Source organism: Olea europaea, chromosome 21 (assembly GCF_002742605.1).
Source record: "Olea europaea var. sylvestris chromosome 21, O_europaea_v1, whole genome shotgun sequence".
NCBI classification, from domain to species: Eukaryota; Viridiplantae; Streptophyta; class Magnoliopsida; order Lamiales; family Oleaceae; genus Olea; species Olea europaea.
In genome coordinates, this window is record NC_036257.1 from 12,275,644 (window position 1) to 12,302,354 (window position 26,711).

The 26,711-nt window shown below is 35.7% G+C and overlaps 2 protein-coding genes and 1 pseudogene across 2 annotated transcripts in view; all 3 read left to right on the forward strand.

Annotated features, from left to right (window-relative positions):
• Positions 1-10,868: 10,868 nt before the first annotated feature.
• LOC111370695 (protein phosphatase 1 regulatory inhibitor subunit PPP1R8 homolog) lies at positions 10,869-13,888 on the forward strand. Its single transcript, XM_022992532.1, has 3 exons — positions 10,869-11,042; positions 11,673-12,314; positions 12,773-13,888. The coding sequence occupies exons 2-3, from the start codon at positions 11,839-11,841 to the stop codon at positions 13,611-13,613; spliced, it is 1,317 nt and encodes a 438-aa protein (XP_022848300.1). The 5' UTR covers positions 10,869-11,042; positions 11,673-11,838; the 3' UTR covers positions 13,614-13,888.
• Positions 13,889-20,317: 6,429 nt separating this feature from the next.
• Positions 20,318-22,433, forward strand: LOC111370132 (annotated as a pseudogene).
• Positions 22,434-26,090: 3,657 nt separating this feature from the next.
• The window catches only part of LOC111370134 (E3 ubiquitin-protein ligase RGLG5-like), a 10,508-nt gene continuing 9,887 nt past the window's right edge, over positions 26,091-26,711 (forward strand). Inside the window, exon 1 of the mRNA XM_022991832.1 lies at positions 26,091-26,642. Within this exon, the coding sequence (XP_022847600.1) occupies positions 26,091-26,642 (552 nt within the window). The remainder of the gene's footprint in view (positions 26,643-26,711) is intronic.

The window sequence follows — 26,711 nt, forward strand, 5'->3', positions numbered from 1 at the left end:
AATTGTTACATTCTTTTGTGTGTGCCGATGAACATGAAGTGTCTTTGGACTCTTTAAATGAAAGATCAAATATGCTTAATACTTGTAGGGTACTAAATGATTTTGTTAGTCATCTCTCCCTCCCCCCTCTATCTTTCTCTATGTCGGCACGCATATATGTTTACTATAGCCAATTGATCCATTTTAGGATTGTATACTCAATTGAAAATTTCAAAACTTTATTTATACAAAATGTGCACATTCAAGACTACTAATATCACTGTTAAACTTTTGAAAAATGGTGGCACGTTGTTTAGGTCCTTTTATACACTTAAAATATGTTTGCTAATTGTTTTTTGTCTTTTTTAAAGTGTACTTTATATCTTGATGATCTCTAGAGCATCATGACTATAGTTTTTATTAGTTATATTATATGTAAATTTACCTTATCAAATCAATCTAATGCACATGTCTCTCATCAATCCTTAATACTAGACACACTAATATTACCTTAAAAAATAACACAGCCTGTGCATTGCACGGGCATGCAACTAATATAAAGAAAAGGGTAAAACTGAAACTCATCTCTTTCTTCCCAATCCCTTCCCCCTCCCTACTCTACCGGTCTATGCTGTCAAGCCTCTTCTACATATTCGTACTCCTTCTCAAGTATTTTTCCATTGTTTTCCCCACCAACGGTCTTGATAAACGATGAATTTGCTCTCTTAAGCTTGGCTCATGTTAATAAAGTACGAAAAATGTCAGCTTAATCGTGACTTGTCTTCTGCTCAGGTTTTCAAAAACCATAATTTAGCTTGGTCCAAACTATCCAATTTTTCCTAAATTTTTCAAACTATATACATCATTTGATCTAACTTGAATGCTATAGCTAGAATCAACAAATCTAAGTGGGAACATCATAATATTTCTAGTAATTTTCAAGAATATCCCAATACTTGGTTTTGGGCAAAAGCCTGTTGATGTCGTTTCATAGCATATTATGAAAAGTTAATGGCTTTTTTATAAGTTAACCCTACATTAATACAAAAGTATGAAACATATCAATACAAAGTTCTTGTTACAATAAACGAGCGGTAATCAGTTAAAAACAAAGTAAAGAAAGAAGAGCTAACAGTATTACAAAGAAAAGAAGCAACTAACCAGTTTGTGTTGGGCAGTGGGTGTGGGATAAACACATCTGCTCTGCCTTCCGTTGTTACATCAAAGAAAAAAATCTGTTTTAGAAGTAAGATTGTTTCTCAAGCACAATCCCATCCAAAACTGGTCGTTGAAACAAATGAATCTGCTTAGTTTGATATGATTGTCATATTGAATGCTTTCTCAACCTTTGTTGTCATTCCTCTTTCACCAAACGCAAAGTAGAATTTGGACTACTCTAGAATGAAAGAGAGGCGAAATCAGGACTGCTAACCGCCTATTGTCTTAGTTTTGCACCAATTATTTGCTGTAACGTGTCGATGAATTTTCAATTCAAAATCAGGCTCAATTGAAGAAGGAGGTGGACCATGAAATGGTGTTAGATGCAATAAACTCAGAGTTGTACTTATTCCAGTTGGAAAGTGACTGGGTTGAAGGATTTTGATCATAATATTGTTGGGAAAAATGAGTAAATGGCTCACTTTTTGCAAAATTTTCGGTGGTACCCGTTGGTCCAATTTGGAAGATCGAAGTTGATCCTTGTTCTCCTCCGTGAGAGCATCGAAACCATATATTTATTTCCCAAAATTGATGAATGGATGAATGAGAAATTATAGCTCAAAGATGACCATTGAAAGATGGTTATGTGGGAAAAATTGAAGTTAGTCCCACATAGGAAAAATATGAAAGTAAGAATCACTTTAAATATGGTTGCACATTGGAAGAGTGTAATCATGTGTAGCATAGATGCTCTTTCCATGTGCGCGCGTAGAGGGGTGCAAATCTTGAATCGAAATTGCCTTCGAACCTTGAACTTGTGTGCAGGCACGACTTGCGTGATACTATTCAGATGCTAAATTGGTTCGCCGGAGTAGTTTCTGTAGTGCTCAGATTCTGTTGATTTTGCCGTTATATCCTGGAAAACAGACGCTCGGTCTAGACCTCAAGCACTTACAGTGAGGGGCGAATCTGTTTTAAGGAAACTGTGTTAGCACAGGTCTCGAGTTGAAAATTTATCTGCTATTTATTTAGTTTGCATTTTATTCCTGCAGATTTATTTATTTATTTAGCGATTTACACGTCTCATATATTGTTTATTAAATTTATGTTAGAAATAGATTTCTAAAAGAAAAAATAAAATACATGTTTTTTTTCAATTCGTTATATGTGTGAAAAATTGATTTCATATATACGGTATTTCTATTTGTAAGTGAAAAAATTTGTGTTATTTTAGTTAGTGTATGAATAAAAATACTTTATACAAATTTTGTGCAAATATGGTGAGCTTCGTCTGCAAATAGAGTGAGATGTCTTATACGGTGAGCTTTCTGCAAATACGGTAGGAAGCAAATACGGTAAAGTGCAAATACGGTAAGCTGCCTGGTACATACGGTAAGCTGCCAAATACAGTGAGCTGCTGGCATATACGGTAATTTGCCATATACGATGAATTGAATTGCCAAATACGGTAAGCAATTGTCAAATACGGTAAGCGTGAATTCGGTGTCTGAATCACATATACGGTATATGGAACCCGATTCCACTCCATACGTTACCAATTAAATTTACCAACAAAAATTTCAACTCGGAATCAGAATTCCTTTCCTTCCAAATGTCTAATCTTCGACTTGTCTGCCGACGATGCCCAGTGCCTTCCATATGATCATTAACATAAGCTGAAAATGCGGTACGGTAGATAATTAATTCTATTTCAAAATAGGAAAAACCCAACCCGGACTTGAGGTAGTTGTTTAAATTTCGTAACGAAAATTAGTTTTGACCAATTTTAATTGATTATTTAAGTGAAAATCATTATTTGGTAAATAAGAAATTAAGTCAAATTTTAGTTGCTTAAATACATGAATTGTTGGAAAAATCGTATAGAATACTATGGAATGTTCTAGAAACTATTTGGGTCGAAAGGAGTGTCTTTCTATATAAAAGATCGTTAGTTAAAGTTAAACGTGCAGGTCCAAACTATCCAATTTTTCCTAAATTTTTCAAACTATATACATCATTTGATCTAACTTGAATGCTATAGCTAGAATCAACAAATCTAAGTGGGAACATCATAATATTTCTAGTAATTTTCAAGAATATCCCAATACTTGGTTTTGGGCAAAAGCCTGTTGATGTCGTTTCATAGCATATTATGAAAAGTTAATGGCTTTTTTATAAGTTAACCCTACATTAATACAAAAGTATGAAACATATCAATACAAAGTTCTTGTTACAATAAACGAGCGGTAATCAGTTAAAAACAAAGTAAAGAAAGAAGAGCTAACAGTATTACAAAGAAAAGAAGCAACTAACCAGTTTGTGTTGGGCAGTGGGTGTGGGATAAACACATCTGCTCTGCCTTCCGTTGTTACATCAAAGAAAAAAATCTGTTTTAGAAGTAAGATTGTTTCTCAAGCACAATCCCATCCAAAACTGGTCGTTGAAACAAATGAATCTGCTTAGTTTGATATGATTGTCATATTGAATGCTTTCTCAACCTTTGTTGTCATTCCTCTTTCACCAAACGCAAAGTAGAATTTGGACTACTCTAGAATGAAAGAGAGGCGAAATCAGGACTGCTAACCGCCTATTGTCTTAGTTTTGCACCAATTATTTGCTGTAACGTGTCGATGAATTTTCAATTCAAAATCAGGCTCAATTGAAGAAGGAGGTGGACCATGAAATGGTGTTAGATGCAATAAACTCAGAGTTGTACTTATTCCAGTTGGAAAGTGACTGGGTTGAAGGATTTTGATCATAATATTGTTGGGAAAAATGAGTAAATGGCTCACTTTTGGCAAAATTTTCGGTGGTACCCGTTGGTCCAATTTGGAAGATCGAAGTTGATCCTTGTTCTCCTCCGTGAGAGCATCGAAACCATATATTTATTTCCCAAAATTGATGAATGGATGAATGAGAAATTATAGCTCAAAGATGACCATTGAAAGATGGTTATGTGGGAAAAATTGAAGTTAGTCCCACATAGGAAAAATATGAAAGTAAGAATCACTTTAAATATGGTTGCACATTGGAAGAGTGTAATTATGTGTAGCATAGATGCTCTTTCCATGTGCGCGCGTAGAGGGGTGCAAATCTTGAATCGAAATTGCCTTCGAACCTTGAACTTGTGTGCAGGCACGACTTGCGTGATACTATTCAGATGCTAAATTGGTTCGTCGGAGTAGTTTCTGTAGTGCTCAGATTCTGTTGATTTTGCCGTTATATCCTGGAAAATAGACGCTCGGTCTAGACCTCAAGCACTTACAGTAAGGGGCGAATCTGTTTTAAGGAAACTGTGTTAGCACAGGTCTCGAGTTGAAAATTTATCTGCTATTTATTTAGTTTGCATTTTATTCCTGCAGATTTATTTATTTATTTAGCGATTTACACGTCTCATATATTGTTTATTAAATTTATGTTAGAAATAGATTTCTAAAAGAAAAAATAAAATACATGTTTTTTTTTTCAATTCGTTATATGTGTGAAAAATCGATTTCATATATACGGTATTTCTATTTGTAAGTGAAAAAATTTGTGTTATTTTAGTTAGTGTATGAATAAAAATACTTTATACAAATTTTGTGCAAATATGGTGAGCTTCGTCTGCAAATAGAGTGAGCTGTCTTATACGGTGAGCTTTCTGCAAATACGGTAGGAAGCAAATACGATAAAGTGCAAATACGGTAAGCTGCCTGGTACATACGGTAAGCTGCCAAATACAGTGAGCTGCTGGCATATACGGTAAGTTGCCATATATGATGAATTGAATTGCCAAATACGATAAGCAATTGTCAAATACGGTAAGCGTGAATTCGGTGTCTGAATCACATATACGGTATATGGAACCCGATTCCACTCCATACGTTACCAATTAAATTTACCAACAAAAATTTCAACTCGGAGTCAGAATTCCTTTCCTTCCAAATGTCTAATCTTCGACTTGTCTGCCGACGATGCCCAGTGCCTTCCATATGATCATTAACATAAGCTGAAAATGCGGTACGGTAGATAATTAATTCTATTTCAAAATAGGAAAAACCCAACCCGGACTTGAGGTAGTTGTTTAAATTTCGTAACGAAAATTAGTTTTGACCAATTTTAATTGATTATTTAAGTGAAAATCATTATTTGGTAAATAAGAAATTAAGTCAAATTTTAGTTGCTTAAATACATGAATTGTTGGAAAAATCGTATAGAATACTATGGAATGTTCTAGAAACTATTTGGGTCGAAAGGAGTGTCTTTCTATATAAAAGATCGTTAGTTAAAGTTAAACGTGCATTGCACGTTATTCTAAAAAACTTTAGAAGTAATGTAAAAGTAATATTAGTACTAATCCAATTTGTTAAGGATTTGACGAGTTTCAGACGAATTAAAGAAAATAAAATTTAGCATAGAAATTTAAGAAAATCAAATTGTAATCAAACTGTACTCTTAAAATTTAATTTTTATGATTCAAATTTTTGTAATAATGAAATACCATAAATGGGCAATATTTTTATATTATATTTGAATCATAAAAATTAATTGTTAATACACAAATTTAAACACACATTAAAATTTTTAGATACATGAATATAAATAAATTTATCTATAATAATTCTAATTCATGTAATTCAAGATTCACCAAGTGAAAATTCATTGAATTTAGGTTAATGTGAATGTAAATTAATTAAGAACTAATAACACAAATTTCATAAATGACAATAATTATGTAGTATTTATCACATATCAAAAAACAAAAAGTAAGGTATTATTGAAATAATTAAATTGTATGAAAGTTAAAATCGTCCAGAAAATGATTCTCTCTTGATGTGATATTTTAATATATTATAGATTATAGATTGATTCCCAATAGGTGTCTCTTAACAATAGAGATAAATTTCAAGATGTGTATTTTGGTATGATTGTGTCTTTTTGGAAAAACCCCTCAAACTACATTATATAAATCCCATGTGTGTGGATTTTATTCATTCAATTCATAATTCCATATTAGTTCTTTTGATTACATTGCAAAAACTCACTTTTGAGAAGTGGTCTTTTATTGCATAAAATCATGATTCAATAGAGAGAAAATTTTGTTGCTCTATCTAATTTGAAATGCTCCTATTGCGGGATGTGATCGTTATATCTTGTAAGATGATTGGAAAATTGTTAGCGCCAATGCGAGACAAATTTGTCTTAAGGAGAAAGTGTCAAACACTTACATCAATTGATTTAATCACTTGCATTTTCTATTTTATTTTTTAATTTCTTTGAACTTGAGATTTGAATTCAGAAAAAATAACTATTCTTTTGATTATAGGAAATGTTTTTTGTTGAAGAATGAAAGGATTAAATCCATTGTCACGTAGTCGGCTTCGGTAATTATCAATTCATCTTCTCAAATCTTATTTTTGTAAGTCGAAACTATGTTTGGTTTCACGCACATAAAATGTACATTTTGAGAATATAGTTCATGCACATTATTGGTGTAATATCTCAACATTGGGAACACCCCCAACCCCATTGAAGATGATTTTTAAAATTATGGCTTATTTGGCAAGGTATATATTTTTGGTTCAGTTTTTCACAGAAGAGTTTTAGAAGATTTTATTAATATTTTTTAAAAAAAATTCTAACTAGAAAAATTAAATAATTACTTTTATAAAGTTAATCAAATGAGTTCAAGAAAAGTCGCTTTTGACTTCTAAAAAAAATGTCAAACCTACCTTTAATGCGGAAGGATGTCAATGAGTCGAGTCGAGCTGGCTCGAGCTTTTTTAAGGCGAGCTCTTTTTGGCTCAATTTGAGCCGAGTAAAAGCTCGGCCAAAAAATTAAGACTCGACCCGAGTCGGCTCGATTTTTTGAAATTTTTTTCTCTCTTAAGCTACCAAACAGGTAGCAAATTTTTCTTTTTTTACTGGCTGGTTGAGCCACACGGGTCGGCCCGGCTCGAGCCAACTCCCCAAAAATGGGGCTTGGCTCAAGCCTCGGGCTTTTCCAGACCGAGCCATGGGAGCCCAAGCCGAATAACCCGATTGCCATCCCTAATACAGATGATTCGACAATTTATCCGAAAGACCTTTAACCCACTAAATATTCATTGTTATACATAACCAAATTATCCAAAATACCCATTCCTTTACCGAAGTGACCTAAATGCTAGTAGTTTAAGAAGGCAGAAATTTCATCACTGACTCACAGACCACAAAAAAGAGGCATAGTAACAGTTTGTTTGATTCGGATTAAAATTCAATTTTACTCTAAATCAAAGTCAAACACTCAATATTAATCATATCTTTTATGGTCCCACAACTTTACAACCACAAATTTCAAATTTTTTTTATCACAATTTACTAAAAAATCTACTTTTAATCCTCCACCAAACACCCCTAAAGCAAATCTTGAACTTAAAATCGTTGATGAACTCTTCTTTGGCTATCAAATTAAAGGTGTGTTTGATAGGCATTTTTATGTAAAAATACATTTTAGAATAGTAAATTGATGTGAAATGTGTGGCTGAGAAATAAGGAATTTTTTTTGATTTACGTGTAATATTATTTTAATAAAAAATGTGTGATTGAAAAGAAGAGAGAGAAAAATGCATTTTGAAATAAATGGCTACCAAACGGGACCTTAATTTCAAAGCAAGTGCAAAAAATCCCATTTCAAGGTTAGAATCTGATCCGTGTAACGTTTTTCAAATTTATGGTTATTTTTCTTCATTTAGTTCGATTACGTTGAAAACTATGAATTTATGGTATTAAATGTTGTTGGACGGAATACATGTGAATTTCAATTTATGCTTGGTTTAAATTTGATTTTAAATTGATTGTTGGTTTAAATTATGAGTTCGTGTTCTTCACCGATTCCCAATGTTCTTCATCGACTAAGGGTCAGTCAATGTTGGTGAGGATTCAAGTCTTTGAAGAAGATTGATTTCCATCTAAACTTAATTAATTCAAATTTACGTACAAGAAATCATTTTTTAAAGGAAAAATTTCATAAGTAAGAGATTGAGTATGACATATTTCAAAATTAAGAAAATAAATTTCAAACTTTAAAAATAAGATTTTTATTAAAATTTATTTATGATTTAATTAATTAATTAATTTTCTTATTAATTAAATATATTTATGTCACATATCTATACAATTTGATCACAAATTAACAATTTAATTAGTTACTTATTATTTTTTGGTCACAAATCAGAAATTTTATGTCACAAATTATTTTACGATCACAATTTAAAAAATTTTAGGTCACAATTCGTTCATCGGTCACAAATTGAAAAATTTATAAATCACGATTTATTTATTGGTCACAAATCACAAATATTACAAGTCACAACTTATTATACAGTCACAAATTATCAAATTATCGATTACAGATTAATAATTTATTAGGTCACAGATTATTTTTCGGTCACAATTTATCTTTTTCATTAATCACATATTAACCAATTTGATGGTCACAGTCAACCGAATAATTTGTGACTACCACCAACACTTACGATTCATAGTCACAATTTTCGGGTCACGTATCCAATTGTGAGTCACAGTCATAATTTTCAGGTCACATATTTAATTGTGAGTCACAAATCAACCAAACCGTCACGACCAATTGTGGCTCCCAAATTGTGAGTTACAATCACAATTTTAAGGTCACATATCCAATTTCGAGTCACAATTGTGAGTCACGATCACATTTTTCAGCACAGCCAACATCGCTGCTACCATAGCCAGCACTACCTCCTCTACTGCCGTCGAAACCCACTCCGCCGCCATATCTAATAAAAATGAACAAATCACCACCCAAAATCATCGCCCTACCACCATGACCACGACCAACATCATCATCAATTCTCTGAACGCCAAAAGAACCACCACCTCACTGACGTCGCCAACACGACCTGCAACCACCAACATTTCACCATCACCCCCCGCCACGACCCCCACCGCCGGCGACCACTCCAACACCACTGTACCTGCGCGCCCACCAGATCTACCATCACGCTGCCAACACCGCACACAACATTGCACAATCATCGTACACAACCACTCATTGCACCATACTTAGCCACCGGTCACTGCACACAACCACAACATCGCACCACCCACCCACTACACAACCCCGATCAACTTCCCCAAACTTGAAATATCAACCATACATCTCCATTCCTAGTTCAATTGTCCCTGACATCTTCCACCACTAGATGTACATATTCGACAAAAACACTCCATCGTCGTCGCCATAGCCGTCACTGCGCTGCCACCAGTACCAACACCAAGCAGCCACCACCTCGACAGGCACCTCCACGCCACTAACTCGACAGGCACCTCCACGCCACTAACACCAACACAAACTGCAGCACAACACTATTGCGTAACCAAAAATTGGGATAGTTAGAGCGCCGCCGGTGAAGATTCATTACTATAGACGGTGACATCGCTTAATTTCCCCCACTGTTGATAGTCGAAGGCTGAGAGGTGAGAATCGAGAGAGAGAGAGTATTGGGAATTAATTAGGATTTGTGTAACGGAATATATATATTTAATAAAATTTTTATTTTAAAAAATATTAATTAAAATAAAATATATGATTTTTGAAATGTTATATTCCTCATTGTATTTTAGAATTGTGATTTTTTAATGTATGGAATTGTGTGATTTCCACTTTTTTAAAAACAACATGCTGGCCAAATAGATACTAAATACATATATTAGAAAAGGTCACTTAACTTTCTCTTTGCCTCTCGTACGTGGTGCTTGGGTGCCACATAACCCCACGGACATCAAGCAGCACAATTCACATGGAATTGCACTTGAACATTCTTGACTTTGAAATTCAATGTTTAAATTTTTCACCCCTTCATCTCCTAATTTACGTTTGTGTCATATTATATATGTTGTTGGGATTTTGACTTATTAGTTGCGTCGCTCTGACCTCTTTCGACTCCATTGAAAAAATTTGATTAAAGAAGAAAAAATGTCGCGTACACAACCTGATGATCATGTTTTCACCACGTATTGTCCACGAGATTTCAAAATTCAAAAGGTTCAAGGCATGGTAAGATAACAAGATCAAGCTTAGAGCTTTACAAGCCTCGATAAATAATATGTTTCCTTATTTTTAATATCACTTTACTTATTCAAAGATTATCAATAATAAAATTTTCATGTATAGTGATTAGTTCCTTCAAAGTTACTACCATTATCAAGTTAGAATGTCAACCTTAGTGATGATCAAAAAATGGTCTTTGGGCTCAAGAATATTTCGGGGCTTGCAACAAATGCTCTCATCTATGGAGAAGTTGTAGCTTTACATCGAGAGGTTAAAGATTCGTTTAGCATGACTTTAATTTTTTATTTTGCTTTTTGGAGAAAGCTACCTTAATTTTTGTAAACTAATTTTTAAAAAAGTTCCATATTTTGAAAGTGGTTTTAGTGATAGTTACATTGGACCAACTTTTTATAAAGTTTTTTCATTTGGAAGAAGCACTTTTCATAAAATTAGTCAGATGGATCTAAAAGTAGCTTATGAATATCAAAAACTTGTCTTGACTTTTTGAAAATCATGCCAAATGAGCCCTAAATATGGTCCTCGTCATATTATTTCAAGATCACAGAATAGCTAATTAATTACTTGGCCCAGGTTCAGGCCCACAAAGAAAAATGCCCTGGTCCAAAATGAAGTTCCAAGGCCCAGCCCAAGACAGTCAATTATCCACTAATTGCACTCTCGGGATCATCTTCCTCCTTTACCCTCGGACCCCAACTTCTCTCCGTTCGTCTTCGATTTACAATCTTCATCTCACTGTTCTGTTTTCAAGATTCAATAGCTATCCAAATTTCTCCAACTTTTGAAGTTTTTATTTGTAAATGTTTTTAATCGAACCAGAACAGGCAAAACTCCGCAAGAGGTAAGCCAGGGTCTCGTTTTACAGCGTTCCTTTTTCCTTTTCTCAGCAAACACTTTATGTTAACAAATAAGTAATTGAACTATTTTCGGACGGAATTTAGTGTTTTTTCTCGTTTAGAATCACAGTTTTTACGCTATAGATCCTGTGTTTTTGCTGTCCCCATTCTTGTAATTATTTTATCTCCCAAACTGAATGCTTAATATAAATTGCATTTCATGAACTAATTTCACTTGCATTGTGGAAAAAAAAAATTTGTATCCGTGCTCGTGTAATCGAATCGAGTACTAGTTGCTTTAACGTCTAGCTTTTTAGTGTTATTGATTTACTCAGTTTTTGATTTATTAAGTATATGGGGAAGTGTGTGAATTGTGGTTCTCGATTAATAATATTTGCAAATGGGAACTTTGTTTGTGAATACTTTATTTTTATTTTATTATTATTATTATTATTATTAATTTTTTTTTTGGAATTGAATCTTTCTATTTTATTCTATGAACTCAGCTTTCTTGCACACATTCATGCATCCAGTACTTAGCATCACCATCATGAACACTTAATTTGAGGAGCGGTAAATTTAGCACCAAATCTATTTTGTATTGTTATTTGAATTAATTTTTTGTTTGAACTTAGGGTCTAGTTGAGAGGGATATCAGTACAAGGGAAGGAAGCAAATATCAGTTTATTGGTTGGTTTTCTTGCCTGAGCTTGCACTACGCTATGCAACTGGCATTACGTATACTTCTTACTCAATTGGAGTTTTGAAACGTTTTTGTATGAGAAGATAAGGCTGAAAACAATGTATGGAAGATCAGGTCTTGATCGTTTTAAAAAAGCTGAGACTTTGGAACCATTCTCAGTTAATACAAATTCAGCTACTAAATCAACCACATCGGCGTCTACTAATGCAGCTCTCCGTTCCACAGCTCCAATTAATAATCCTCAAACATCTTATCCACAAACCAATTACCTAAATCAACACAATGTTTTGCAAAAAACCGGGGGCCCGGATATGGCCTCAGCTGTAGTGCCTACTCAGCACATGACTCAGTTTGGAGGAGGCCAGTCGACCTGGCAGCCTCCTGATTGGGCTATTGAGCCACGACCAGGTGTTTATTATCTTGAGGTTTTAAAGGATGGAGAGGTTCTTGATCGGATTAATTTGGATAAGAGGAGGCATATCTTCGGTAGGCAGCTTCCAACTTGTGATTTTGTCCTGGACCATCAATCTGTCTCGCGCCAACATGCTGCTGTTGTTCCTCACAAAGATGGAAGGTTTGATATATAAACCTTTTGTAACTCTATTTTCTTTCTTTTACAGTTCTTTCACACTGCTTTAGCATATATTTTTTTTATTTCTTATAACCGTCAAGCTTTCCCCAAAATATATAGTGCAGAAATATGTAGTTGTTAATTTGTAGAAATTAAATTGATCAGTAGCATTACCTGTCGGATGTTCTGCTACCCGTTTTGAAGTAAACAGTTTAGTACCTACAATATTATCTGTAACTCTATTGATCAACATATGATTCTTCCATAATTTAATATCAAACAGAATATGTGCTTTAGGTCAACATACGTATATCTCTGTTTGCTGACAAAGTAAGAAGAGTAATTTATAGGAAATTGCTTTTGAATTCATTTATTGGACATTTCAGAATTGAAAATGTATTTTTATTCATATGAACAGTTACGTTTACTGTCACTGACACTGTTGCATATATCTGTCGCAGTATATATGTAATTGATTTGGGGTCAGCACATGGAACGTTTGTTGCAAATGAGCGATTAACCAAAGATTCTCCTATTGAGCTTGAGGTTGGACAGTCTCTGCGGTTTGCTGCATCTACGAGAACTTACATATTGAGGAAGAATAATGCTGCTCTATTCCCTCCACCTCCAAAACCTGCAGAAATTGAATTACCTTCTCCTCCGGATCCTTCAGATGAAGAAGCGGTTTTGGCTTATAACACATACGTTAATCGTTCTTTGAATGGGTTGACACGGCCTGACATATTATCTAAATCCACAGGATCGAGTAGCTCATCAGGTGGAAAGGATGATAGTCGGCTAAATGAGAGAGCGCCAAAGAGAATTAGGAGAACCAGAGTGGCATTTAGAGATCAGGTTGGTGGGGAGCTGGTTCAAATTGTTGGGGTTTCAGATGGGGCTGATGTAGAGACAGAACCTGGTCCTATGGGTGTTAAAGAAGGAAGTCTTGTTGGAAAATATGAATCCCTTGTACAAATCACTGTAATACCGAAAGGGACAGAACAGACCTCCTCTGTGAAGGAAGTCTCTGTCTCCCAAATAGGCGTGACAGAGAAACTTCAACAAGTTTTGAATAAGGTCAAGACTCCTTCGAAGAGTGGTGGAATGTATGATGATCTTTATGGAGAATCATTTTCTGGCAAAGTAGGTTCTTCTTGGGCATTATCAACTGCTGGATCTGGTGGTGGACAAGCTTCTCCCAGTAAACATGCTGAAGGAAATGCTCCCAGTTCTGTAAGTGAAAATCCAAAAGTTAACCCTGGAGATAATGATGACGACAATGATGATGATCTATTTGGCTAGGCAGAATGAGCTGTTTATTTGTGAATTAAGACGAGATGATGATGCTAATCAAGAAGAGAACATTTTTTATTTTGATTCAGCAACAGGTACTGTCCCTTGGATGGAAATTTTTGTTGTACTTTATCTTCTTACAACCTGTCATGTGTCTCCATGAACCTTTGATTTGATCATAAATTGTGGGCCTGAATTTCTACAAGGAGGATTTTGAAGAGGATTCTTGTTATATATTGGAACATGATCTTGTGTTAAGTTATAAATTAATTAAATTTTCTTTATTTCTTACATTCCTAAACATGCAGAAGATTGTTTTGATCACCTTCTTTTACATCCATGATGAACATAGGACATTGGATCTAAATCGGTCTCAGCACATTTGAGGGTTTTATGGTTGAAAACATGGTTTCTGTAGTGCATAATGAGTATTTCTGAATGGTAGATTGGTTATGAACTTTTTCAATGTGGTATTTACCAGGCAGTCTATATGGAAATAGGGAATTGCAGCAAATGAAATTAGTAACCTATTATTTCATCAAATGCAGTAGCCCAATGTTTGTATGTTTCATTGTGTAATAGTGCAGAACGTAGTGTCTTCTGCAATTAATTCATCACATAGAAAATCTCCAATGGAAGTTTGTACACCTTTTGGTTTTTCTTCTGAATGATGCCATGAAGTTCAGGTTCACTATGTATATTTCAACTTCGCATGTCCATTGTTGAGATTGATATCGGTTCTGAGATGGTCAGTCTAAATGGTTTTGGATGCAAATTGATCCCTTTGTGACCTTCCAGAAACTGAGACAACAGAACACTAATTAGCATTTCATGTCAAGATTATGAAGTTCAATTATGCAAATGAAGAACAGTCTTACCATTATCAACTTTTCCATAAATTCTTTCTTCCTGCGAAGCTTCTGGAGTTGGGTCCATAGGGACGCTTCATGGGCCTGATGTGCACGCGTGTGTGTGTGTGAGAGAGAGAGAGAGAGAGAGCTAAAAGTTGTGTTTGCTAAAGCTCTCATCTTCAATGTTTGCTCATATTATTGTTAGTTGTTTAGACGTAATTTTCTGTAAGACCACTTTACTCTATGAGCCGTGAACGAGTTATATATCTTGATTTTTGAAATGGTCTTTCTATCTTTAAAATTTACTGCTACTTTAGTGAAACTCTTAATCATCATTTACAACATCAGGATAGGATTTTTAGTTTTTTGACTATTGAAGTTTAGGGTAAATAAACGTACCCTTTATTGGTTTGTGTATAAGCCGTTGCCTCCCTGTTCTTAATTTTCGTTTGCTCCAACCTGCAGGCAGTCTCTTTTTCAGTCTTTATAACCCCCATGTACTTTCTCTTACTTTCTTCCTCTTAGAGGGTATTTGTATTGGCCATTGAATTCCCAACTGCCTGTGTCAAGAAATTCTTTCTACCACTTCCCTGAGCCCTGAAGTATTTGGTGGATGGAACAAGCAAAATTCCACCACCACCACAGTCTGATCCATAACAATTCATGACCCCATTGGTCTCATTGTGGGGAGTTATATTCACACTTGGAAAGTGGCGTGGACAACTTCCTGTAGCGTCTAGGCTTGTTACTCCTGCCATTTCTTTGACCATCATTTTACTCTCGAGTTTCAATATTTGTTTTGTTCAAGCTATTTTTTTTTTTAATCAATAAGTATAAATTTCTATGGATCAAAACTCGTACTCCGGGCATACTCGGGGTAAACAAGAACAAAAAATGTATTAACGATAAGATCTAAAGACCTAATGCTAGAAGCTCAAAATGAATCAAAACATGAGGTTACAATAAGAACATGACTTTGTATACATGTTTTTTGATCCGTCACACTATGCTATCAATGTGTGGTTTAAGATCGTCAAAAATCTTCCTATTTCTCGCCATCCAAATGTAGTAAACGGTGCAAGCAAGTGCAATTCTCTTACCTTTGCCAAGATGCCCCTCGAGCTTCTTTTTTAATCCACTTCAAAGCACTAGCTAGTGTAGACATGAATCGTCTCATTCCCAACAGCTTTCGGATCTGTTCCCATGTTTCGTTGTTGAACGGGCATTCAAAAAATAGGTACTTACCATATTTTTTCTTAAATCCACAGAAAACGCAGCTTCTATCTATTTCCAAATGTTGTAATTTATCTTTGGTAAGTAGCCTAGAGTGAGCACTTAGCCAAAGAATAAATGAATGTTTCGGTGTGATACATGGCTTCCAAACATCTGCTACCTAGGTTTTGTTAATTCCCTTCGGCCGGAAATACTCATATGACTTAGACATAATCAGCTTGCCCTCGGTTGTTATGCACGTTGATGGATTCCACTTGGTATGGAGGCAGTATTGTGTTTTCAAGCTTTTTAAAATCATGAAGGAGAGCAGTGAACTGGTCTCGGATCGACTGTGGAAGATCTGAATCGTTACTACCATGGCCATGGGTGATGTACACACACAGGCGGAGCCTGCACCTTGCTAGGTGGCGCGGCCCCTCGTGCTAGCTCTGCCGGAATTTACAGGTTGGCTGTACACACTACCAGGTCTTCGAAGTTAATAGCATCATCTGATTTTAACCAGGTCATTTTCTCTCGAAACTAGTTTAAATCTTGCAGCATGAAGTCTTCTAATTGGTCATCAACTTCTTGGTGAAGGCCTGTAGAATCGAATATATTCCGTCAAGCAATGACGGAATTTATGAGTAAGGCCCTTTCAGTTCATTAACAACGCTGTTTCTTAGATTCATCGAGTGAGAAGTTTAAGAAAGGATCAAATGTCGGGCCATCCTTGGTCTGAAACGCCTAAAGTTCTCTTGTTTTCGGCCTGGTTCACTGCCACGGCCAAGGCCTGCATTAGTTGTTCCGTGTCAGGTCACGGAGACGGTGCTGGCTTGTACCGTGATTTTGGCCCAGCACATTGTGATGACTCTAGATTTACTCGTTTGCATCACCACAAAAAGTCGAGCAAAATTTGAAAATCCAGGATTTAAGTTGAACGTCGAGTAAAATTCACAATTTAGATATACTTTTATATTCTTTTTTGATAGAATTTTGTATCAAAATTATTGTATTTTGGAAGAGCATTTTTCTCGATCAGAATGAAGGCGCTACTAGAAAGACTCGTTTTTCAATTGTCTCATGAAGATTGATGTTTAAAAGGACTCTCAATCGTTCTAGCATCCAACTATATTATCAGTGTGTGTCCTGTAGAGACCTAATCTCATAGCATTAAAAATGTTGAAAACTCAAAATTTCACTTTTGAAGGTGGGACATCATTTTCACAACCTGACCCGGTCTTAATTTTTCCTTCAATTTACCTACAACTATCTGCAATTTGAAGTTGTGTGGTTGGAATCCACAGCAACAAAAACTTAAATGAATTAATGGGACAGAATTTCCAAAAAACAAAAATGAATACAAAGGATAAATTATCTTCAACTCGTCAATCCTTAAAAAGATTAATTTCCTTTGGTAGATATTGGAAAGGCAGAATGAGGACTATTGTCCCCAAATCCTTTAAACAAAGTCAATCGACATTAGAAAGATGGTGGCACCAACTACACTACACTACCGTAATAATGATCACAAGTCTTACAGAAAGTACACATAATTTACAGAGTGATAATAAAAAAGACCATCATCAGGGTATTTTCGTGTTTCTAGACCAAGCAATAACAAAGGAGATCAATTAGAACTTCTATTCCATCATTTCATATTCTTTTCTTTTATGGGCATGACACCCACCAAATTGAACAATTGGACTAAAGACGAAAAAAATCGTCAAATTTTGTCAGCAGTCAAGTGTAACAGTTCTAAATAATAAAGAATCTATGCATTTTTTCACATTCGCACTTGTGCGGAAAGGAAATTAAGCACAAAAACCCAAGTCTAGAAAAGAAACTTCTATTGATGAGCAAAAGTTTGACAAAATTGTGAAATACGAATCTAACAAGAAGATACCACCTTCCCCAATGAAACTTCTTTCCCCGCAGCAGCAAGCCAGCAACTGAAAGAGAAATGAACAGGTATGCCTGAAAACCTGTTGCTTGTTCTCCGGAACACCCAACAAAGTCCTGTCCAATCAAGATTTCATGTGTGTCAATGAATCAAATGGTAGATGACAGGACACACAATAAGCAAAACCTACCATCAAACCTTCGAAAAGAAGACTATAAAACTAAGTGGGAGAAACTATAATGCATGATGAGATATGTGTAGTATGGGACCTTTCTATCTGGTCCCACCAACCACTTTTTTCAAATTAGCGCCTGCTGGAGGACCCACGCCCACCCCTACCACTTGCTTTGCATGCTACTAGGAATGAAACCAATCACATATGGTGCACAAAAGACTAAAAAAAAGGGTTGAACCCCAACTTTGAGGACCCCCACCGCCCTACCCCTAAAACATCGTGTGGGAGGTAAGTTGTGGGATGTGCCCCAACAGGTTAGGAAACAAGAGTTTGCCCATACACTGGTGCCCATCAAGAGTCCAATTTCATATCTTAGGAATCGAAGCACAAAAGACTAATTTGTATGTGTGTTTGTCTATAGGCATACATAACTATATTATTTGCTTTTTCCCACGTTCAAGTAGTTTAACATGATTCTTTTGATGCATTACTTTATATGTTGACTACAAGCATATTTAATATACACTAGTCATGTTTCCATATGTCTAGGGTTATATATTTCTGTATGTGAGATATGACCTATAGGTTGCTAGTCTCTCATTCCTCTCTTTTTGTGCATGTCTATCCGGTTTTTCAATAACATCAATACTACACACAACAAATTGATAATAGTTTTTTCTCTATTCTGTAGTTGTGTATATATTTGAATCACAAGTTCAACGATTCCATGAAATTCAGTCAAGGATGATTCGTGTTCAGCAAGTGATGAAGTGTTGATTATTAGTTAATGGAAGTTGAAAATGTAAGCTTGCAGCTTTGTGGGTTAGTTAACGGCGATCAGGTGCTTTTGCGGTACATCTTGATCCTTCTTTCATATATTTTAATTGTGTACTCAATCCCACTGATTAAAGTGCATTAATGAACATATATGTACTTAGAAGAGGCTTAGGAGTGTATAATTATTTTTTCCTATTCAAGGATTGAAAATGAATTCAAGATCTTATTTCTATTAGGAAAAAGAACATTGATTTGCACCCTATATATAATAACCTTATAATTCCATTCAGTCTCTCTCCCAAAGCAAGGGTAACTAGTTCAAGATTCCAGGTACCTATGCAGTTAAAGGTGGTGGTTACAACGAAACATTAGTGCATTAAAATCTTAGATGTTCAATCGTCGAGCATTTGAAACATGCACATAGAGTGTGTTTATAGTTTACAAAGAAAATCCTCGAGAATGCCCTTTTCCTCATCAGTGATATGTATATATTGGGGTTGTTTGAACCCCATTTTTCTCAAAAAATGCATTTTGAAATAGTGTCACGATGGAGAATGAGTCGTTAAAAAATAAGAAAAAGTTTTGAGTTCATGTATAATATTATTTTATTGAAAAATGTGTAGTTGAAATGGTGTCAAATTACCGTTGAAGAATGTACTTTGATGAAAAAATGGGGCTCAAACAAGGGCATTGTTTTTCTTTCTTATATTATTGAACTTTTTAGTGATAGTGTTAAACTTACCTTTTCTTAATAAACTTATTCCTTTAAAGTTAGTGCATGCCAAAGAGTACATACTTAACTTACCTTTTCTTAATAAACTTATTCCTTTAAAGTTAGTGCATACCAAAGAGTACATACTTTTGTGTCCCATTGGGTATAGGTGGATTTAACTGCCAAGAATATATATTTATATGCTAGTAGCAGTCATACACTGATACACATGAAGTTAGGAAAGGCAACCCAGAATATACTATCCAAAAATCTCTCCATCTTAACACCATGTTTGGCATGGATGGATTATACAACACTGGGCAGTATATACGAAGAAAAAGGAGGGTGAAAAGCGATATTGTCCAAATATCTTCGAACCTAGCACAGTGCTACTTATACATTCCCTAATTGTCTCAGGGCGCACTACAGCAGAAAAGTTTTATTTTCTCTATTCCTTTAGAGAGGATTCCCTCCATAACTGAATGTCATGTAGAGTTATTTATAGGAACCTGCAAATATGATGGGATCTTTATTCAGTATGTTCAATACTTATTTACAATGAATAAAGGACAAACGGGTATAAGTCAATCAAAAAGTGGTTAGTTGTATGAATATTAGTTAGCCTTGTTATTGTATTTCTTTTTAATTTCTCGGTCCATTTTTACATTGTTTTAGTTAGCCGTTTCTTTCATCGTGCTGATTATATTCATCTCCAAATACGATTTCCATTGAGCGGTAATTCTTTTTTCAGCAAGCAGCAGTCTTCTACTTAGCTTACGTGTTGCAATCCCTGTGACACTTCTAGTTCCCTTCTTAACACATTCATTTACTAGTGTGGACAACTCAGCTTTTGCAAATCTTTTCATTCACATCCTAGCCTAAGGTAAGAAAGTCGCACAACAAAAACTTTAGAATATTGTTCTTATATTTTATACTCTTAAATTACTAATTCTTTTCTGCAGCTTCAGCTTCCTTAGTAGGAAGATCACAAATTAATTTCTCTTTGAACTTAACAGGAATAGATATATCTCAGTTCAATGAAAAGTAGACCAAAAATCACCTTACTCGAACAGAATTATAACAAAAATGAAGTTTATGAAACTTGGAACAAGGCCAGACACCTTCTACACAGAGGAGGCCGCTAGGTATATAAACTGCCTTAATTTAACTGAAATTCATTTTATAACATTAATCTGCATGTATCTTGATGTCAACTTTGTTTTGGAATTTGCAAAATTTTCGCAAAACATATCATTGCCAGTGCACTAAATCATTCTAGCAGACAAATGTCCGTTTAAGAACGATGATATGCTAAAATAACACTCCTCTCATCCCATAAAGATGGTCTTACTTTCCTTTTTTGTTTGTTCCAAAATATAGGCCAATTTTGTTGTTGAGAGTATATTTGATTTCTTACTTTTCTAATATGCTCCTATTTAATGTGCCTTGTTATCAACCAATATAAACCACTCCTATTTGAATATTAGGGAAAATATAAGTAAAATTTATATCTCAAGCTATATTAATTACATTTTATTAATTTATGTGAAAATAGAAATAAGCCTATTTTTATGGGACGGAGGGAGTGATGAGGACATCTATTTTATTTATTTCTAGTTGGATTTTACTTTTGTTTCTTATTTATGTAATTGGGGTTGTAATGGCCCAAATCCGTTCTAATTAAGGTTTTGTCTTTATTATTTAAACCTAATTTGCATATAATTTCATTAGTTGATGATTGAATAAAAGTATTTGGGGGCTTGTGGCAATTTTCCCTCCTTCCATTATTCTTCTCCTCCCTCTACTATTGTTTTCTTATTCTGTCATTTCTTCTCCCGATTTCTTATTCCTGTTGAGTAGTTTTCTCATTCTCCACTGGGTATTCCTATTGGTCTTGCATCAAAGTATATGCATACCTTCTTCCTTTCTTGTTAAATAGTCGCTGCTTTTCCACTGAGGCAGTGCTGGCAATAGCTCTATCTTAAGACAAAACCACTCAGATATTTCCTGATTTTGTTTTGAGCTGTAGTATCCTCTTGTTCCAAAGAGCAACCTACTACAACAGCATTGCTCAGACTTGGAAGAAGAAGATTCTAGCAACATCACCCTGGAGCTACATGATATTCCTGGTGGAGACGAGGCTTTTGAGCTGTGTGCAAGTCATCACAATAAATCTCGGTGCACATAATTTTGTACCTGCGTTGTGCCTCCAAGTTCCTTCAAATGACTGAAGCAGCTGAAAAGGTTAACTTAGTCTCAAGATTGGAGGTTTTCTTCTCATCTTGCATTCTTGAAGGTTGAAAGGACTCCACTATCAGACTGCAAAACACTCGAAGGTCGTTTGAGTGATCAGAAAATCTTGGCATAGTCAGGAGGTGCATTGAATTAATTGTTGAAAAGATACTGACACCTCCAGCGAAGGTTAGACATACTAGATAATATAATCAATTCCATGTTGTTCTGAACCAATTACATTAATTGTTCTTCAATTTAATTTTAAGGTGGAGAGAGACCACATGCAGGTTACATGGTCTTATACCTACACTAGACCAGGGTATGAAAAAAGGCGCCATCAATCGGTTTCAAAGGATTGGTGGACAGAGGACATATCTTTCCTCACCACCGCAGCTAATTGAAGAAGCTCTGCATGTGTATACTTGTCGTCGGCTACCAGACATCACAAAGAGTAGGTCTAGAGAGAGTTCAACTTCTCAAGCTGAGAATTCTTTAGAAAGAAAAAAAAATTCTTTAGACCGCTGTGAGCCTGATTCCAGCTGAGAAAGGATCTGTCTCAATTGGATTCATGATAAGACTCCTTGGCCTCACAAATTTTCTTGGGGCATCTGCCGTGACAAAGGCGGAACTCACAAGACGATCAGGCATGCAATTTGAGGAGGTAACATTGAATGACCTGCTGCTTCCTGCTCAATCGTCTAATGATCACAATGCTTCTTATGACAATGATTTGGTTAAGACAGTTTTGGAGAGTTTCTTGAGGCACTAGAAAAGACGAACTCGTACATCTGAAAACCAGTCGCTAAGATTAATTAGAAAAGCTGGAAAGCTCATTGATTCTTACTTGCAAGTGGTGGCAAAGGATGCATACATACCAGTTCAGAAAGTGCTATCTCTTGCCGAAGCTTTGCCAAGAATTGCAAGGCCTGAACACGATGATCTATAAAAGGCAATTAGCATTTTGTAGAAAACCGGTTATGGAAAGACACAGAGAATATTGTAATTGATAGGATTGTTGTAGGATTATTGGTTAGATGATTTATTTCCTTATTTAATAGATTGTAGTCTTCCTTTTTTATTCCATGCTTTGTAATATAAATAGGTTGTATTAGATTTGTAATAATCATTGAAAAATAAAAGAAGTTTCATTCTTCATGGTATTAGAGCCTAGATCGTCCTAACCTAGCACACCAATGGCTGAATTTCCCATCAACAGCCAAGAATCAATGACCTTTGAAACTTCTAGTCCTGAAGCAGAGGCCAACCCTTCTATTGGATCCAATAATCTCGAAAATTCCTCATTCCAACTCACAGTAGAAAAATTGAACAGGAGAAATTTTCGAGAATGGACCCAATCTATAAAACTGGTCATCGACGGGCAAGGAAAATTGGGTTACCTTACCGATGATACAAAAAGACCAACCAATGTTGTGAGTCTGCAGAGGTGGAAATCCGAGAATTCAATGGTGATAGCGTGGCTAGTAAATTCCATGAAGCCTTTTCTAGGGAAGATTTACCTATTCCTTCCAAGGCCAAAGACATGAGGGATGCCGTGATGGAAACATACTCCGACGCCGAGGACGCATCACAAATCTTCGAAATTAAAACCCATTTGTGGCAAACTAAGCAAGGATCGAGGGATGTTACTGAATACTACATGGAGATGGTATCCCTATGGCAGGAACTCAACCTTAGCTTGGAGGAAGAATGGGAGTGTTCAAATGATAGTGCACGATACAAGAAAAAGGTCGAGAATGAAAGTGTGTTTAAGTTCTTGGCTGGGATAAATCGAGAACTCGACGATGTTAGAGGTAGTGTTCTAGGCCGGCGACCACTACCTTCTACTCGCGAAGGAATTTTCTGGACTGAATAATGAAGTATCGCGGCAGCAGGTCATGTTGAAGGAATTTTCTGGACTAAATAATGAAGTATCGGCCTTGAAATCACAGCTTTGTGCCACCATTCTTTAGAGAAAATGGGCCTGCTAATCTTGGCCAAGGAACAGGAGGCTTAAAAGGAACTGGGCCAGCATTTTTTGGGCTTGGAAATGAAATAAAAAGTGGACCATAAAGTGAAACAAATTTTGGACCAGCAATTAAAAATGGACAAGGAGCATTGGGCTTGTTATATAAGGGGATAGCCAGGCGACCCAACCAAAAACAGCAGTGAGAACAGCTGTGGTGTGAACATTGACACAAACCGGGGTACAAAAAAGACACTTGCTGGGATATTCACGGGAAACCAGTGGACTGGAAACTAAAGCAGAACACAAGAGGCCGAGGATACCAAGCCGAGACAAACATTAATCCCACTCCAAGCAGGACATTTAACTCAGAACAATTGGAGCAACTCTACTAAATTTTTTCCAGTCTCTAGACATCTAGTCAATCTTCCTCAAAAGGTTCATCTAGTTCTTTAGCTCACAAAGGTAATTTTTTGAAAGCCTTAAATACTTCACGACACAAAACCTCTTGGATTATTGATTCGAGTGCATCCGATCACATGACAGACTCATATCACTTATTCTTTTCATACTCCACATGTGCTGGAAACATTAAAGTAAAAATTGCAGACGACTCACTCTCATCTATTGCAGGAAAATGGAGTATTAAAATCTCTGAATTTTTAACGCTAGAATCAGTCCTTCATGTCCCAAATTTGTCCTGTAACTTATTATCTGTTAGGCAACTTGAAAAAATTACAATTGCTCAGCTAAATTTTTTCCATCATATTGTGTCTTTCAGGATCTTTCATCAAGGAAGACGATTGGTAATGCTAAAGAGTGTGAAGGACTTTACTACTTTGAAGAAGCTAATATGAGTAAGCTACGTCAATTTTCAAGTTGTAATTCCATGTCTGTTTCTAGGGACAGTGAAATTCTGTTATGGCACTATAGAATAGGTCATCCTAGTCTTCAATACTTGAAGCATGTACTTCCTTCTCTTTTCTTAAATAAAACATCATTTGAACTTCAATGTGAAAGTTGTGAATTGAAAAGCATCAACGAACAAATTTTCCAAATTCCACATGCAAACCATCTAAGCCATTTGCCATAATTCACAGTGACTTATGGGGACCTTCTCGTGATCCCAATTGTACCCACACAAAATGGTTTGTCACATTCATCGACGACCACACTCGAGTGTGTTGGGTCTATCTACTCAAAGAAAAATATGATGGTCGCACAATACTAATAAATTTTCACTCTATGATTCAAACACAATTTCAAACACAACTTCAAATTATACGTACTGATAATGACACAGAATATTTCAACACCACTTTACAAGACTACCTGAAAAGACATGAAATAGTCCACCAAAGTTTATGTATCAACACTTCCCAACAAAATGAGATTGCTGAACGAAAAAATAGACATCTACTTGAAGTNGAAATAGTCCACCAAAGTTTATGTATCAACACTTCCCAACAAAATGAGATTGCTGAACGAAAAAATAGACATCTACTTGAAGTTACTCGTACTCTAATGTTCACTACAAACATGCCAAAGACATTCTAGGGAGATGCCACTCTAACATCGGCATATCTCATCAATCGAATGCCTAGTCGTATTTTCTCTTTCAACTCACCCATACAAAAATTTCAAAAGTACTGTCCTACTTCTCGCCTTAGTTCAAACCTACCCCTAAGAGTGTTTGGAAGCAGTGCCTACGTATATATTCACTCCTATCATCGAAACAAACTTGAATCACGTGCAATCAAATGTGTGTTCATTGGCTACTTACCCACTCAAAAGAACTACAAATGCTATGACCCATCCACAAAAAAAGGTATTTATCAGCCTAGATATCACTTTCTTCAAAAGAACACCCTACTTCTAAAAACCTTCCATTCAGAGGGAGTGAAGATCAGTTCTTGGATCGGGAATTCTTAAACTTTGACCTTATCCCTTCTAAACCAACGCATACCTCACCTTCTAATGTGCCATATACAAAAAGCAACTTGAACTTAGGGGAAGATGTTGGAAAACAAAATGACAAGGAGATGCTAGTTTACTCAAGGAAGCCTAAATTGAAGTACAAGAAAAATCTCACACCTGAGGCACCAAGAGAGTCTGAACCGATGATAGGACCTAATGAGAACCTCTCCAATGAATCTCCAGACGATTTATATATTGCTCTCAGGAAACAAACTCGATCCTGTACTCTCCATCCTATTTCAAAATTCATGTCTTATAAAACTCTATCTATAGGGTTTCGTGCTTTTACAGCTAACTTGGATGAAACAGAAATCCCAAAAAGTATTCAGGAGGCCTTGGATCACCCAATGGAGAGAGACAGTAATGGAGGAAATGAGAGCTTTAAAGAAGAATGGAACATGGGAAATGGTAAACTTACCGAAAGGAAAGAAAACTATGGGATGCAAATGGATGTTTAATGTGAAATACAAAGCTGATGGGACTATAGAGCGCTACAAAGCTCGTTTGGTCGTCAAAGGATATACTCAAACTTATGGGATTGACTACACAGAAGCATTTGCACCATTGGCAAAACTAAATACAGTCAGAGTTCTATTGTCATTAGCCATTAATTTAGATTGGCGACTTCAACAACTGGACATCAATAATGCATTCCTGAATGGAGAGCTAGAAGAATAAGTGTTCATGACAATACCACCAGAGTTCAACAAAAGGAATGAAGAAAAACAAGTGTATAGACTCAAGAAATTCCTATATGGTTTAAAACAATCACCAAGAGCATGGTTCGATAGATTTGCAAAAGTATTAAAAAATCAAGGATATCAGCAAAGGCAATCAGATCATTCCATGTTCTTCCAACAGTCTAAAGATGGGGCAAAAACAATTCTAATTGTATATGTTGATGATATCATCTTAACTGGGGACAACACAGTTGAAATGGAAAGACTAAAGAAATGCTTAGCCACCGAATTCGAAGTGAAGGACCTAGGACAGATGCGATACTTCTTAGAAATTAAGATTGCAAGATCAAAGAAGGGTATTGGTGTTTCTCAAAGAAAATATATTCTCGATCTATTAACTGAAACTGGGATGCTAGGATGCAAACCAAGCGACACACCTATTGAGGCTGGAAAAATAACAAAGGACTTCGGTAACTCAGCGGAAACAGACAGATACCAAAGACTTGTTGGGAAGTTAATCTACCTATCACATGACATCGCTTTCGTAGTCAGCATGGTAAGTCAACATATGCACTCTCCCAAAAAAGCTCACCTGGAGGCTGTGTACAAAATATTGAGATATCTA